This window comes from Nymphaea colorata, chromosome 13 (assembly GCF_008831285.2).
Source record: "Nymphaea colorata isolate Beijing-Zhang1983 chromosome 13, ASM883128v2, whole genome shotgun sequence".
NCBI lineage: Eukaryota > Viridiplantae > Streptophyta > Magnoliopsida > Nymphaeales > Nymphaeaceae > Nymphaea > Nymphaea colorata.
In genome coordinates, this window is record NC_045150.1 from 17,613,409 (window position 1) to 17,627,463 (window position 14,055).

At 34.3% G+C, this 14,055-nt stretch overlaps 1 protein-coding gene across 6 annotated transcripts in view; it reads right to left on the reverse strand.

Moving 5' to 3' along the window:
* Window positions 1-2,889, reverse strand: part of LOC116266800 (DEAD-box ATP-dependent RNA helicase FANCM) — a 60,651-nt gene extending 57,762 nt beyond the window's left edge. For 2 of the 6 annotated variants that reach the window (XM_031648184.2, XM_050081151.1), the window contains exons 1-5: window positions 2,388-2,651; window positions 1,973-2,294; window positions 1,697-1,840; window positions 843-925; window positions 580-694 (exon numbers count right to left, since the gene is read on the reverse strand). In XM_031648184.2, coding sequence (XP_031504044.1) covers window positions 580-694; window positions 843-925; window positions 1,697-1,840; window positions 1,973-2,294; window positions 2,388-2,630 — 907 coding nt within the window. In that variant the 5' untranslated portion in view covers window positions 2,631-2,651. Of the gene's footprint in view, window positions 1-579; window positions 695-842; window positions 926-1,696; window positions 1,841-1,972; window positions 2,295-2,387; window positions 2,659-2,692 lie in introns of those variants that run through there. The other 4 variants (XM_050081154.1, XM_050081153.1, XM_050081150.1 and 1 more) reach the window with 4 other exon arrangements.
* Between the last annotated feature and the right edge of the window lie 11,166 nt (window positions 2,890-14,055).

Here is a 14,055-nt window from a genome sequence, read left to right on the forward strand (position 1 = left end):
CTGCACCTTCGGGAACTACAAGTGAGGTATAGTATAAACTATAAACTATAAAGAATAAATGCACAAGATAGCACTATTCCATTTCTGTAACATGTTCTATTTTTGAGAATCTGACGAGCATTCTGCTTTTAAGATGAATTTTTTGATCTCTTATTATATTATTTTTTTAACTTTCAGGATTTTTAATTTTTTTACTTCTTTTACAAAATTGAGGAGATTTTCTTGAGATTTTCAACTTTGCCAAAAAATACCCGAGAAAACCTCAGTGTTTAAAACCTGAAAGCATATTTGTGACAACGGTATGAAGCATGATAAGGTATTTTGTTTCTTTGACATAACAATACCCTTGATGGAGGCCACTACAAGGATAGAGAAACAAAAGTGATTCCTTCCTACAATTTCTTGGCGTATTACAAGCATGGGCTTTACTGACCCTCACAAATTGGACCAATTAGGTTTTAAACTTTTTAGTTTGTTAGCTGCTTGCTCCTTTTAATTTAGCATTCATATTTCAATTTTTACATACAGACATAGAGAAAAGAAAACCATAAAAACAGCTCTCAGCATGTAACCACCCACCAGATTTAATATCTTTCTCGAGCACTTGAGGAGTAACAAAAAAAACTCTTTTTGTCTCCCAAAAGCTAGATCTTTTCGAAGGGCTCATCTGACCAGTCATGTCAATCGTCCATTCCTGGAATCAGTTTTGTTGTCAATGTTTAAAGTACATCACAGATAAAGGAAAATTATTTGAACTTTATAAACTGAGCATTTTGTAAAATTGCTTCATTTTGTCTCTATTGACAAGGAATAAAAGTAAAGATTAACCAAAAAAGACATACTTGAGGAATTCCAACAATATTATGGCATGCTTCAATCTGTTGCATAACTAGCGGTCGTGATGGAGCAGCAAAAATAATTTTTCCTGCCATCGAATACGTGATGTGATAAAAATCAATCCATTCCACAAAGTTAACAAAAAGGAAAACCTAAATTGATGTTTTGAAAAACATCATGAGGAAAAACAGAAAAATGCATAGGCCAATTACTAATTAACATTTCATCAATGAAAAGAAAAATACAAAGGACTGAAGGCTGAACTGGCAGAAAAGAATAAACCTGAAGAGGACATGTTGGGGGAAGATATAATCAATTAGTTATCATTTTCTTTGTTTGAATTATACTCTAACATGACTATCTGGGAAAACGAAATTTGCAGAATCTAAAAACTTGTAGATTGTAAAACAAGATTTCTCTTGAGTGTCACTTTCCATATAGCAAGCTCCTTTGTGAAGGCGCCTGCTACCTGATTCTTTTCACAACTCACAAGAAACAACACATCACCTGGCATCTTCTATAGTATTTGTTTATGAGATTTTCTTTCTTGAGAAAGAAAATGAAAAGCATTCTTGGGAGTAATATTTATATTACCACGGGTTAGATTGAAATTTAGATAGTTGTACCCACAAATATTTTAATCGACTCATCACCCATGAATAGGCATCATATTTCCACGATTGGATCAGAGCAACTGATAGATTTGAATGTTGCGAACTTCATACTTAAAAAACACACACATACGCACATTAATTTCGCCCGTTTGACGAAAAATAATACATTTGCAAGACCATCTAAAACATACCCAGATGTCAGCAAAAGGAGTTTCTTTCCCTAACGATTTTGATATTAAGAATACCTCTTGGAAACCATCTGAAATAGTTGTACATTACAACCGCAGCAATAAGTGTTTTCCCCAAGCCCGTGGGCAACGCAACCAAGGTATTGGAAAACAATGCCGTCTTGACAATTGAAAACTGATAATCACGAAGTGGCACATTAACTGCGAGAAGAAGTGAATTAAAACCGATGAACAACCAGACGGGGTTTCCAAAATCTGGCGATTCGAATAGAAAGCAGATATCCACCAAATTATTTAACAACTGCCGAAGTCAGCAAAGAAAAAGATACTTACCTGGATAAATCCATGTTTTGGCCGTCTCGGGATCAATACTAACATAGAGATTTTCGCCGTCATCAACAGCCATGGTTGCTCTGCTGCTGGATTCAGGCCCATCCCCGAATTTCTTGCTGCTGCCAACGAAGCCGTCGAGGGTGGATTGACGAGCACCATTGCTCGATTTTGGCCTGTAAAAGAATGGGAATTTTCCGTCGCGAAAATTACCATCCTGGTTCTCGCTCGCAACTGAGCGGACGGGCTCGTCAGCAATGGAAGCCAAAGCTACCCGTTCACAAGCATCGTCAATCTCCTTCACGGCCGCCTCCCAATCAAACTCCTAAAACCGGAGAAAATATAAGTGGCTGTCATCAGAAGGCAAAAAAGGAACAGAAAATCTGTACGCCAACATGGACAAATTAAGGCAGATCACCAATTGCAGATGGAAATATGCACTCTGGTTAATAATTCCATCTACGCGCCCCCTCCCAATCAAACTTCTAAAACAGGAGAAAATATGACATGGGTTGTCATCGGACGGCCAAAAAGAACAGCATGTAGATAGTTCCACATACACTTGCAGATGTTGATAGTCCTCTTTTCTTTCACTTGAAGTAAAGAAGAAGAAGAACCATGAAACACAAACTTTATTCGAAGAGAAACACAACAAAAGCATCGGTTGTTTGATTAGTGTGAGGAGGACAGAGGCCGAAAGAGATTCTGAATAGGACCACTTACATCGTCGCAAGATGACGCCATGGCAGGGGAGAGAGTAAGGGAGAGAGAGGAAAGAGTTTTCCCGCCCTATGGGAGCGGGAGGGTTATCCCGGCAAACACATCCTTTCTTGCGGAAGGACATCACCGATGGATTTGCACTTTACAGAAGGCGCGAAACGAACTTTTCCAGAGTCGAGTCTGGACTCCTGACAGCATTGTCAGTATCGATTCCGTCTCTGTATCGGCCAAAATGAAATTAATTAAAAAGTAAACACATATCCTTTAAATGTCATTTATTAATATATTGGCCATTGCTTGTCGACTTAACCGATCTAATTTAGGCGTAGAATAAAAATTTAGCTTTGAACACAAAATCAGTGTTAATAAAATCGATTCACGAGCCAAATCGATGAGGCTACTGATTAGACCGATTAGCCGATTCATTGTTCAGCTGAATCGGTTGGAGTAGGTAAAAATAGTGAGAGATAAACGATTTTATTTAAAATAACTAGAAATAATAATAATTTTAAAATATTTAAAATTGTTTAAAAATTGAGCAGGGCACTCTCGAATCGGCCAAGTTTGCCCCTAATTCAATTCGAATCGCTTCAGTGGAGCTGTTTTAGTCATTTATTGGTATTTGGGCTAGATAATTTACGTTGACAGTTTGCAATTATTACTTGCATTCATCCTGAGAATGTACTTTGTTTTCGGGCCTTTGGAAAAGTGTTACCTAATAGGGTTGTCATTAGAAAACAATGTTAAATGATAAAAACAACTTTTAGGGTATATATTTGTGTTCATTTATGGAAAAAAAGTTATTTCATAGTAAGCAATTGTTCTTCTTTAAAAATTTGTTGTTCCATGTGAATAAATTATTGTTATTACTGTACATGAGTAAACCAATGTTACATGTTCTAATAATCAGTTATTGGCTTAGATTTGACATTTGTTTTTCGTCTTCGTTGATGTTAATATGCAAGTCAATGTATTAAAATGTAATTTGTAAATTCTTAAACATTTGTTACTTTCTCCCATTAATCATTTGAACTTTACAAGGAATTTAACTTTTGTTATTGTTGGTTATATGCAACCGCAAATAGTAATTAAATTGATTATAAAAATTGAGAAGCACTCATTCCTCAGTTTCTTTGTTTCATTTTTCAATTGCACAAAAAAAACAATTGGCAGTTTTTTCGTTTATTTTCTAGTGCACGACCAATGGAATGCTTATAGTGTCCCAATTACCTCAGTAATGCTGTCTATTAGTAAGTTATTTTATTATTATATATGAGTAAATCGCTTTTGCATGTTTGGTATTCATTTTTCACTTAAATATGACCTATGTTTTTTTCGTCTAAATTTGTTATTGTTAACATGCAACTGGAGTACAATACAATTTCATGTTATGAAAATATTTATTTTTAAACTTTATACTTGTGAATCATTTTCAACGTTATATGTTAATCAATGATAAGAATTTGTTTACTTACAAAATTAAGTTGGCTATGAATAAAATTGACTATGTTACTACTAAGAGTACATTACATGAAAAGTATTGTTATAGTTTGAACACATTGTTGGTATAAATAAACTATTATTAAATAATATATTTATTTACACAAATAGCTCAACAAGTAACGATGAATATCAATTCTATTCAAACAAGTTTTTCGAGTCAAAGTCGAGCTAAACACGTAACTGCCGAGTCAAACTCGAGTTGCTTCAGTTGAGCTATTCTCGAGCTTGAGCCGAGTCGAAGTCGATGTTTCATTAGTTGAGCCGAATTCGAGCTGACTGGACTTGGACTCAACTCGGCTTGTATTCACCCCTACGAATGAGTTGGCGTGTAAACTTTATGTTGCCACAAAAATCGAAAAATGTGAAGAGTCGGATTAGCAAAAAATTTGAGATTTGCAAATGGTTGTATTAGATATCTATCATATATTTCATTTGCACGTCGGACTCGGATTCAGATTTGATTAGTAATGGGCAACTGGATTGCAAACTCATCACCACATTCTGCATATGTTAATCAGTCAGACTATGTGATATTGTTTACTAGATACAAATTTGGTACGGTATAGATTATCATTGTTGTAGTGTTAGTACCACTGAACAGTCAAAATATGTAAATTAGATAAGGAAATGGTTATAATAGCATGTAAATCACTGTTATTACAATAATATTTTGTCAATATTTTTTTAGTTTTTCCTAAATATATAAATTTGTGTTGTTTATAGGACAATGTGAATAATGAGATTAAGACCAGATGGCTAGTCCAGTGTCTTGTCTAGAAATCTTTCCTGCATGTGTATGATCACCTCATTTCAGAAAGACCAAAATATTAACATCGAAGAAAGTACATGTTGCTTTAAAAAAAAAGAAATGCAATTACAATTGAAGGTGCGAAGGTTAGTGAGGCACTTAGGTTTATACCATTTATTGAAACAATGGAAAAAGATGGAAATAGATAAAATAAAAGAAAAATGGAGAGAAAGGAAAGAAAAAACTATGAAATAGAAAGTATAGAAGGCATAGGTGAAGATAATGAAAAGATAAAAGGAATAACATATATAAAGGTTAGAAGAAAGAGGAAAGAAAATGTTGTCTTGAATGATACAATCAGTTGTAATTATTTCAGTGGAAGAAATCATGGGAGATGCATTTTGGTAGCTTTCTTTTTCAAGAGAGTAAGACAAGCATGTAGAAAGATCTACAATGCTTTGATAACAATGTGAAACACCAACACACTTATGTTTCATTGTCACAGTTTTGAGACAACAAAGACAATTGAAATTAGTTGTAAAATTACAAGTTTTAAATGTCATGGTCATCCACTTATAAGCATAGTGGACTACTTCACACATTGGAGATGCATAGATCTTATTGAGCTATTAAGCAAAGGTGCAGTTTATGCTTTGTTCGAGAGTTTGCAATTTTCTTGAAGATATAACATTTCCAATCAATTAAAGTATCATAGGTACAAGATGAGAAGTTAATCAAAAGCTGTATGTGTTTTTGCACTTTTGAGATATGCAAGGAGAACAATAGAAGGTGATAATACCACATTAATGGCATATTTTCTCAACAAAATAAAATAGAATATAATATTAAAAATTAACATCAATTATCAATGTAACACATTCTAAGTAAATATCATTTTGCTCCATTCCCCATAAAAATTAGAAAAAAAGAATGGCTCCCCCAAATAACTTTTTTGGCTTCTATCCATGTGTTTATATTATGTTTATTAATGATAAAATCATCATAATCACTGATAAAATCAATCTAGCTTGGTCACAAACTTGAACGAGTACTAACATGAATCATAAAACATGGGCTTACAACAACCAGTATGTAGCTCTTAAACATTACAAATACACACTTGCATACCATGGGCTTACAACGACCAGTATGTAGCTCTTAAACAATACACATACACACTTGCATACCTCCCCATTATATGAAATTCCATGAACCCAATATGCACTCGTAGATGATTTATTGGTTGGATGATGATGGCATGAGTAATTTACCGAGAAAAAGGGTTAAAAAAGATGGTAAGAGTTTGCTCTAGCAAACAGAAAGAGCATCCCAATTTGATGCTTCAAGGAGGCATGGGTTTAGGAGCAATGATTCCACATTAATGGTTGGATTAAAATAAATGAGAATAATAAAACCATGCTAAAAAAAAATGACAACGTTTTTGTACAAAGCAGTCAGAGGTTCCTTGTTGTTCAAAGGTTAGGCCTAGGCCTAGGCATGGTTATTGGGCAGAACTGGTCTGGAACAAGTCTGCCTGTTTCAGACCGGTCACTTATTGGGCTGGTCCGCTACCCAACCTGCCCTTTAATTGGCTGGGCCTGCATCATGCTGTCCAAGGCCCGGCTGAGCTGGTTTGCAACTGGCTAAGCAGGCTGGGTTGGGCTAGGCCAGCTTACTATTATGGATCTGGAAGGAAAATGGTTTAATTCCTAAAACACCATGTGCCTCACAATTTCTTTATGGTGAAAACAAATATCTATTTGACATTTATATTGTTTCTATAAGAAATTCTGGATTGTTAAGTTAAGAGGTGATTTGTAAGGAGAGATGATACATATGAGCTAAGATCTTGATGTTGAACTTTGACAATAATATAACGTTAATATAAGAGTTTGAAATAGGCTAGAGTTAAATTTGAAGAATATATAAGAGATCCAAGGGTCTAACTTAACGTAAAGCTCACTTTAAATTCACTGCTTGAGAATTGTGAATTTAAGATCTCCATCTTCAAATCCCATGGAACTGAAATACAAAAATTATAAAACAATATTGTCACTCATGCACTTTTCACATAAGAATTTAAAAATCACAGCGGTAGATCTCAAACATCTACTGAATCCCACTAGATTGGACATGCTTGACAATTATGTGATAGGTGGGAAAGGATGTGAAAATTATTTCAATCAACAATATCAAATAGAAAAGACAGTAGGCATAGCATAACATGTCTTTTATAGAATATGGATGGCTAATAAACAATTTCATTCTCATAATCTTATTCATACTTGTTTGCATCTCAAAATTTTCATTGGTTTTGGAGTGTTCTTAGAAAAATGAGGTTTCGTTTTGAAATAGAGAAGAAATTGACTCGTCCGTCGGTACGAAGATCGACCGTTCCATGCACCTTTACCAAGGGTAATCAACCCAAGGACTATGTTTATCATTGATGCATTTAATATAGGCTTAAACATCCTTTCTATATGCAGTGTAGAAGAATATTGAAGGTTTAATGTTTCAAACTTTTGAATAAGTTCTTGAAGAATTGTTTGAGAATGTGAAACATTTTGAGGAAAACGAGAGTTAATAAATATTTGTAAATATCATTTGGAAGGCTTGGGGAATCATTTTGGGAATCACTTTGGTGTTCTCTTAAGACTTTAATAGGTTTGAAATTTTGCTCTAATTTGGTTACCACTTAGTTAGAGCTCCACCTCATCTTACTTAAGTTCTTTTAGAGATGTGATTGTGCTCATAAATGATATTACGTGATTATGAATGCATGAATGCATTGATCCTATATGATTAAAGATAATGAAGCATATATGATTACAAGAGAATGAAACATTAATATACAACATTCATCTACAAACATTCCTACTATAGCATACATATAAGATTTTTGTTTTGGTAAATATCATATATAAGAAGTAAAAGTTTTTGAAAATGGATTGAGGTTGTAGACCATCAAGCATGAATCTAATATTGGGTCATTACTTGATTTATGGTCTTAGTGAAGTCAGTAAATGAAAATGATCTTGGAGAAAAAAAATGTCCAAAAAGGATGCACAAAATGAGATATTTGATCATAAGAAATAATAGGGAAGAAGAGAGAGAAAGATATCTTGAAAATCACAAGATCAAAGATTTCAAAGAAAGAGCTATATATATATATATAGCTTATGAAAATGAGGTTTGAAGGGAAGATCATTTTAGAAAGAGAGATATAGATTTTAAAATTGAATACACGTATATATATTCATATATACGTATATGAGAGTTTGTAAAATGATAAGTTAAATCATAAAGAGATAATGACAAAAAGAAATAATCATGTGCATGTATACGTATATAACATGTATATACATATATGTCTTCATGAGTATTAAAATCAAGAAATGACTTGAAAATAGCCGTCTTCAATTTTTGATGTAGGCCGGAGGGGAGGTTGGACTCAAGCAAGAGTCTAAGCTAAGTCTCCAAAGCCATATTAGAAACGATTCTTTTGAAAATATTTTGGAAAACATAAACATAAAACATAGTTATTTCATTGGTTGCAAGAGAACATGTTTCTTCCACCGTTGGGTATGGAAGAAACTCAAATCACACGATAGGGTGCTCATTAAGGTTCATAATTGGATGATTAAAAGGAAACTAACGCGAAATGATATGAAAATGCACTTTAACATGTATAAATTCGTGAAGTTCTTCCGGGGTTGGACAAAGCCCAACCTCAAAATTAATCAACACAATAATGAGAGAATCCCAAACCAGACTCTCATTCTCACCGTGCATTCACATATATGTAAGAAAATCAAATAACTATGCATGGTAAAAGAGAGAGAAAATGATTCAACTACGAAATGAAATATTATCTCATCTTCTCATAGCCTCTTGACTCTAAAGTAGAGTTGAGGGCTACCTCATATGGCTATGGGGAAATGAGGAAGAGAGAAAATGAGAGAAGCAAAATATAAATGAAAATCAAGCAACTACGCATGAATAATATATAAGCAGTATTCAAGGAAATAATTAAAACATGATTCAACTATGAAATGAAATATTATCTTATCTTCTCATGTTTCTGGTACACTCCTCTTGGCTCTAAAATAGAGTTGAGAGTTTTCTCTTATGGCCATAGGGAAATAAAAAAAAAGAGGAAAATAGAAGGAAGCAAAAGAACAACAAGAATGTATTCAAGAAATGAGATAACATGACTCAAGCATGGAAATGAAATATCATCTCATATTTTTATGCTCCCGGTGCACTTGAACATAACCTCTTGGCTCTAAAATAGAGTTGATAACTATCTCTTTTGGCTATGGGAAGAGAAAGAAGAGAGGAAAGAAAATAAAAGAGAAATGAGAGGGATAATGATTACGTACCTCTAAATGAGAAAATGACTTAGGGAAAATGAACAAGCATGCTTGAAATAAACTTGAACTCACCTTGAATGAAGCTCTAAAATGATGAAGATGAATCATCCAATGGATCTTTGGTGCTCCCTTGAAGAGTTGTAGCTAGTTCCAAGTTGGAGAGAAATGGAAAGATGAAGAGGGAGAGAGAGAGAGAGATCAAGAGAAACCCTAAGCGTTCAAGTGAGAATACTTTAGGGTTTCTTTCAAGGATCACTCTTGTCCAAGAGAGGGGGAAGTTATTTATAGAGATTTTGTAGCAAAAAAACCAAAATTTGATCTTTTTTTTTTAATTTCATCCTATTTCATCCAAATTTCACATAATTTGGAATTAATTTGAAAAAGAAATGGTTTGAAAATGGGTATGATTCGCCATTAGGCTTATTGTTTTTTTTTAAATGAGTTGGGTCTTTGTCCACCCACGAAGACTAAAATTGCCCTCTAAAAAGGGGTTTTTTGTCAAAAGAAATGGCAAATTGGTCTTGCCCACCAAAAATACTAAAATCGCCCTCTAAAAGGAGATTTTTTGTTAAAAGAAGGGGCAAATGAGTCTTGTCCACCAAAAAGACTAAAATCTCTCTTTAAAAGGAGATTTTTTTGTCAAAAGGAGGGGCAAATAGGTCTTATAAAAAACCAAAATTGCCATCTAAAAAAAGGTTTTTTGTCAAAAGAAGGGGCAAATGGGTCTTACCTATCAAAAAGACTAAAATCGTCCTCTAAAAGGAGGTTTTTTGTCGAAAGGATGGACAAATGATTCTTGTCCACCAAAAAGACTAAAATTATCCTCTAAAAGGAGGTTCTTTGTCAAAAGAAAGGGCAAATGAGTCTAAAATGCTTTATTTGGATTTGAACTTGGGTTTTGGATCTACAAATTAGATTTTGGGCTTGAAAAAATTTGGGGTGATTACAATACTATAAAAAAAAAAACTTTACTCTATGCCTTAAAAATAAGATGTTATTAGACTATCAATCCAAAATACTAAGATCAACAAATGCCAACAAGAAAATAATAACATTAATTTGAAGATTTCATCCATATCGAAGAAATCACCAAGAGTTTCAATAGTTTTACAAGTTGTTATAATCAATAAAGAAATCATTAGACAACAATGCTTCTTCGTTTCACAGTTACTTCAGAAATTACATAAATATAAAACACTATAAATTGAAAAACATTTAACATGATAATCATGCATTGCATGAGCATTTCTCGTCAAAATTTTGGTCATCACTATAAGAACTACAACACATATCAATCTAAGCGTAGTACTATGTTAATACATAAAACAAATTAGATTGAAAAATGAACATCAAACACTTCAAGCAGGTTGTGTTCATCACAATTCCAACTCTATGTGCAAATTAATGTTTCAACATTAGGAGTGATTGAACATTGATAATCATTAAGAATTCTGTCTAATATATTAAATGTCAACTCTGAAACAACGAGATACATAAATTGCTAGTACATCTCGAGTTATCTTGGCTAAAATTTTATATTTGTTTTCAATCACTTTCCACCAAAATAATGTGTTGAAGTTTTCAGTAGGTGCAATTTCTTTCATTAGATCAATCAAATATTTTTTTAGATCTACATGAACCACTACAAAAGATACAGTGTTAATTTTAAACTCATATCTAGCTAAACTTCTATATTTTTAGTTATAATTATGGTAGTAGATGTAATTCCCCTTTCTATATCACTTGCAGCACTATCACCATTCATGTTTTTGTATTCAGCATAGAATTCATGAAGGGTGCTCTCTATGATCTCATATTTGATCATTGCATCTGGTTTATCCAAACTAACAAGCAAAAAACTATAAGAACGACAATTTGAACCTAAGATCCAAACCAAATGCAATTAAAATAAGAATATTATATTTTTGACCTTATATATTTCTTTACTTTCACACAATACTCGCACAAATGTTGCTACGTTGATGCAATTTATTAAAAAACAAGATCAACATTATTTGCTTAGTGGCAGATAATAGATTTGTAGTGTAGAATATCTTAAAAAACTAGCATAAAGGTTGGAAGACATCTTTGAATAACAATGTATCTGTTAACATGGTAAATGTAGAGTCCCATTGAACATGAACATCACAGTTTAAACTTTTTTTTTTATCCAAAGTCAGTACCTTTATACATTGTTTGAAAGCATGTAGTCGTTTTGGTGATCTCATTATCTATTTTAAACTATCGTAAATTTTTGAAATTGTATCATCCATGCTATCTTTAACCATGAGATTTATAATATGTACACTATAATGAATATGAAATCCCTCAATGAAAATAAAATATTTTTTTTTGTATGGTCTTTTTGGGTAAACCTATTCCATTGTCATTTGTTGAACAATTATCAGCAGCAATAAAGAACAACTTCAATTGAATTTTATACTTAGTAGTAATACATTATGATAAAACATTACACACACAACTTGTATTATGTGGTAGAGACACATGTATAAAATTAAGTATATGTGAATGCACTTTGCAAACCATGTCAATATATTGTGGTGTCCGACGTAAGTATATTAACATGATCACATATCAAATGTCAATGAAGCTCGCCAAACATGGTTATTTATAACCCATTGATATTTCATTTTGCATGACGGCAATAAGCCGTGAGGGAGTTCGGCCATAGGATGGTCGGCATCTGACTAGGAGGCAAACACGAGGGGGCGACAATAGATTGACTCAAGTGATGGTTGGCAGCAGCTTTAGCCTTCAGGCAATCAGGGGGGCAATCGGGGAAGGCAACACAGTCGGCAAGTGGTGATGGTAGCGACAGGTTGACTGCAGGCAGCTTGAGGCGAGGGAGATTGGCAGTGAGCTTCCTTTCTTTGAAGACTGAAGAGAGAAAGTGAAGAGTGGTTCAGGTCACTTGAGTGACAAGTCAATACTTGTCTGTCTATTCGACCTAATGGGATGATCGGGTATTGCCTGAAATCGCTACTCGAGCCCGGGCCATTATTTTTTTGGGTCGGGCTCGGTTTGACAAAATGAAACGCCCATCGCCGTGTCGGGCTAGTACTAGGTGCTCTTCGGTGGCACAGCTTGGTGCCTAGGTCTAGTTAGGCCTCCCAAACCTTTATTAACAAAAAATGTGATCAAATACAAAGGAAGACATGAAAAACAAAATCCAAAAATAAAGGAAGGCCGGATAGCCTCACTATTCACCAAAACTAGAACTCCTCGTATTTGGGTTGAGGGGAATGGGTCTTGTTAAAAGACAAACAACCTCCCTATAGGAATTCACATTTAGCATTTTCAAAGAACCCATATAAGGCAAACCCTAACAATTGACCATATTACACAACCGCTATATGCATTTAAGTGGTCCTGCAACAAAAAAAGGGCACCTTAGATATCTGAAAAACAACACAAAAGATTATCGACAAAACATTTAGCCCTCATGCCGAAGTATCTTGATAATATCTAAGCCATGTCCAGTATAAACACTATTTGTACAACAAAATGTCTGCCAACAAAATTTGGCTAGGGATTTGGTGGAATCCTGGGAGACCACCATATGATCTATTATGATTAAAGCTTCCATAATAAGATCTTTAGAGTTCTTGCCAAGTCTTCCAATCGAGACTTCATTGGTCTTGATTGTTCTCATGAAGCTTAAAGTTTCCATACTTTCATATATTCCAAAAAATTATGGGAAGACACAAACCCCAACATTTAGAGACCCACCTATATTTAAACTCATGTCTCCACCACCATGAGATAGCAGCTTTGGCTGAACCCCAGTTTGGAATTTTCGCATTAAAACAAGGTCTGATGATTCTCCAAACCTTTTTTGTTACATAACATGTGATAAATAAATGGTAAATGGATTCTTCTTGAACTGCACATAAATAGCATTTATTTGCAAGATTAATGCCAATCAGCAAGCAAGCTTGAGTCAAGGGTTTACATTTTAAAGCAAAGTTATGGCACCATTTGGTGCTCGGTGTAGATTGATTCTTTCGAATTTGGTTGAAAAAAGGATCTGAGGAACTTTTATTTCTAGTTTTGTTATTGATCAAGGTGGCCTTCAAGTTTGCCATATATTTGTCACCCTGGGGAAAAAACCAGTCATTTTAAATCATCTCTGAGGAAATTCCAATTCACCCCGCCATAGGCTTTTGACAGGTCTAGTTTCATGAGGACAAATGCCCCATTACGATGCTCCACGCATACACAAATTCATGTGCAATAAAAATCTGCTCATGTGCACCGTGCTCCTTGCCTAGTACCAAGATATTTCTCATTCTGTAAACAATCGCCTTGGAGATGAACTTGCATATGTTATTAAAAAATGCTAGCAGTCGAAAAAAAGTCTGTTATATTTGAGGCTCCATAAAAAATTTTAAATTTTTAAAGGGAACTAATATGTAAATGAAAAATTTCCTGAAATATTAATATGAAAATGGAAATTTTTTGTGGGTATGTGTGGCAATTGCCCACAGGGGTGCCCGCACCTGCCTCTGCTCCTCATGCCTAGGCTCTCCGTGGGTAATAATAACCGTGGTGGTACTTGTACATCTATGCTCGGCCTTTCCATCACACATGAAGAAACCATAGTTTAGAGAATTACCTACCTATTGAAGTGGTATTCTGCAGTCTTTCGGTGATTTTCCTGGTATGGTTTGGTGTCTAGCTTAATCAATCTTCGTGCGAGGAGGAAGCTGGCATGCCCCCCC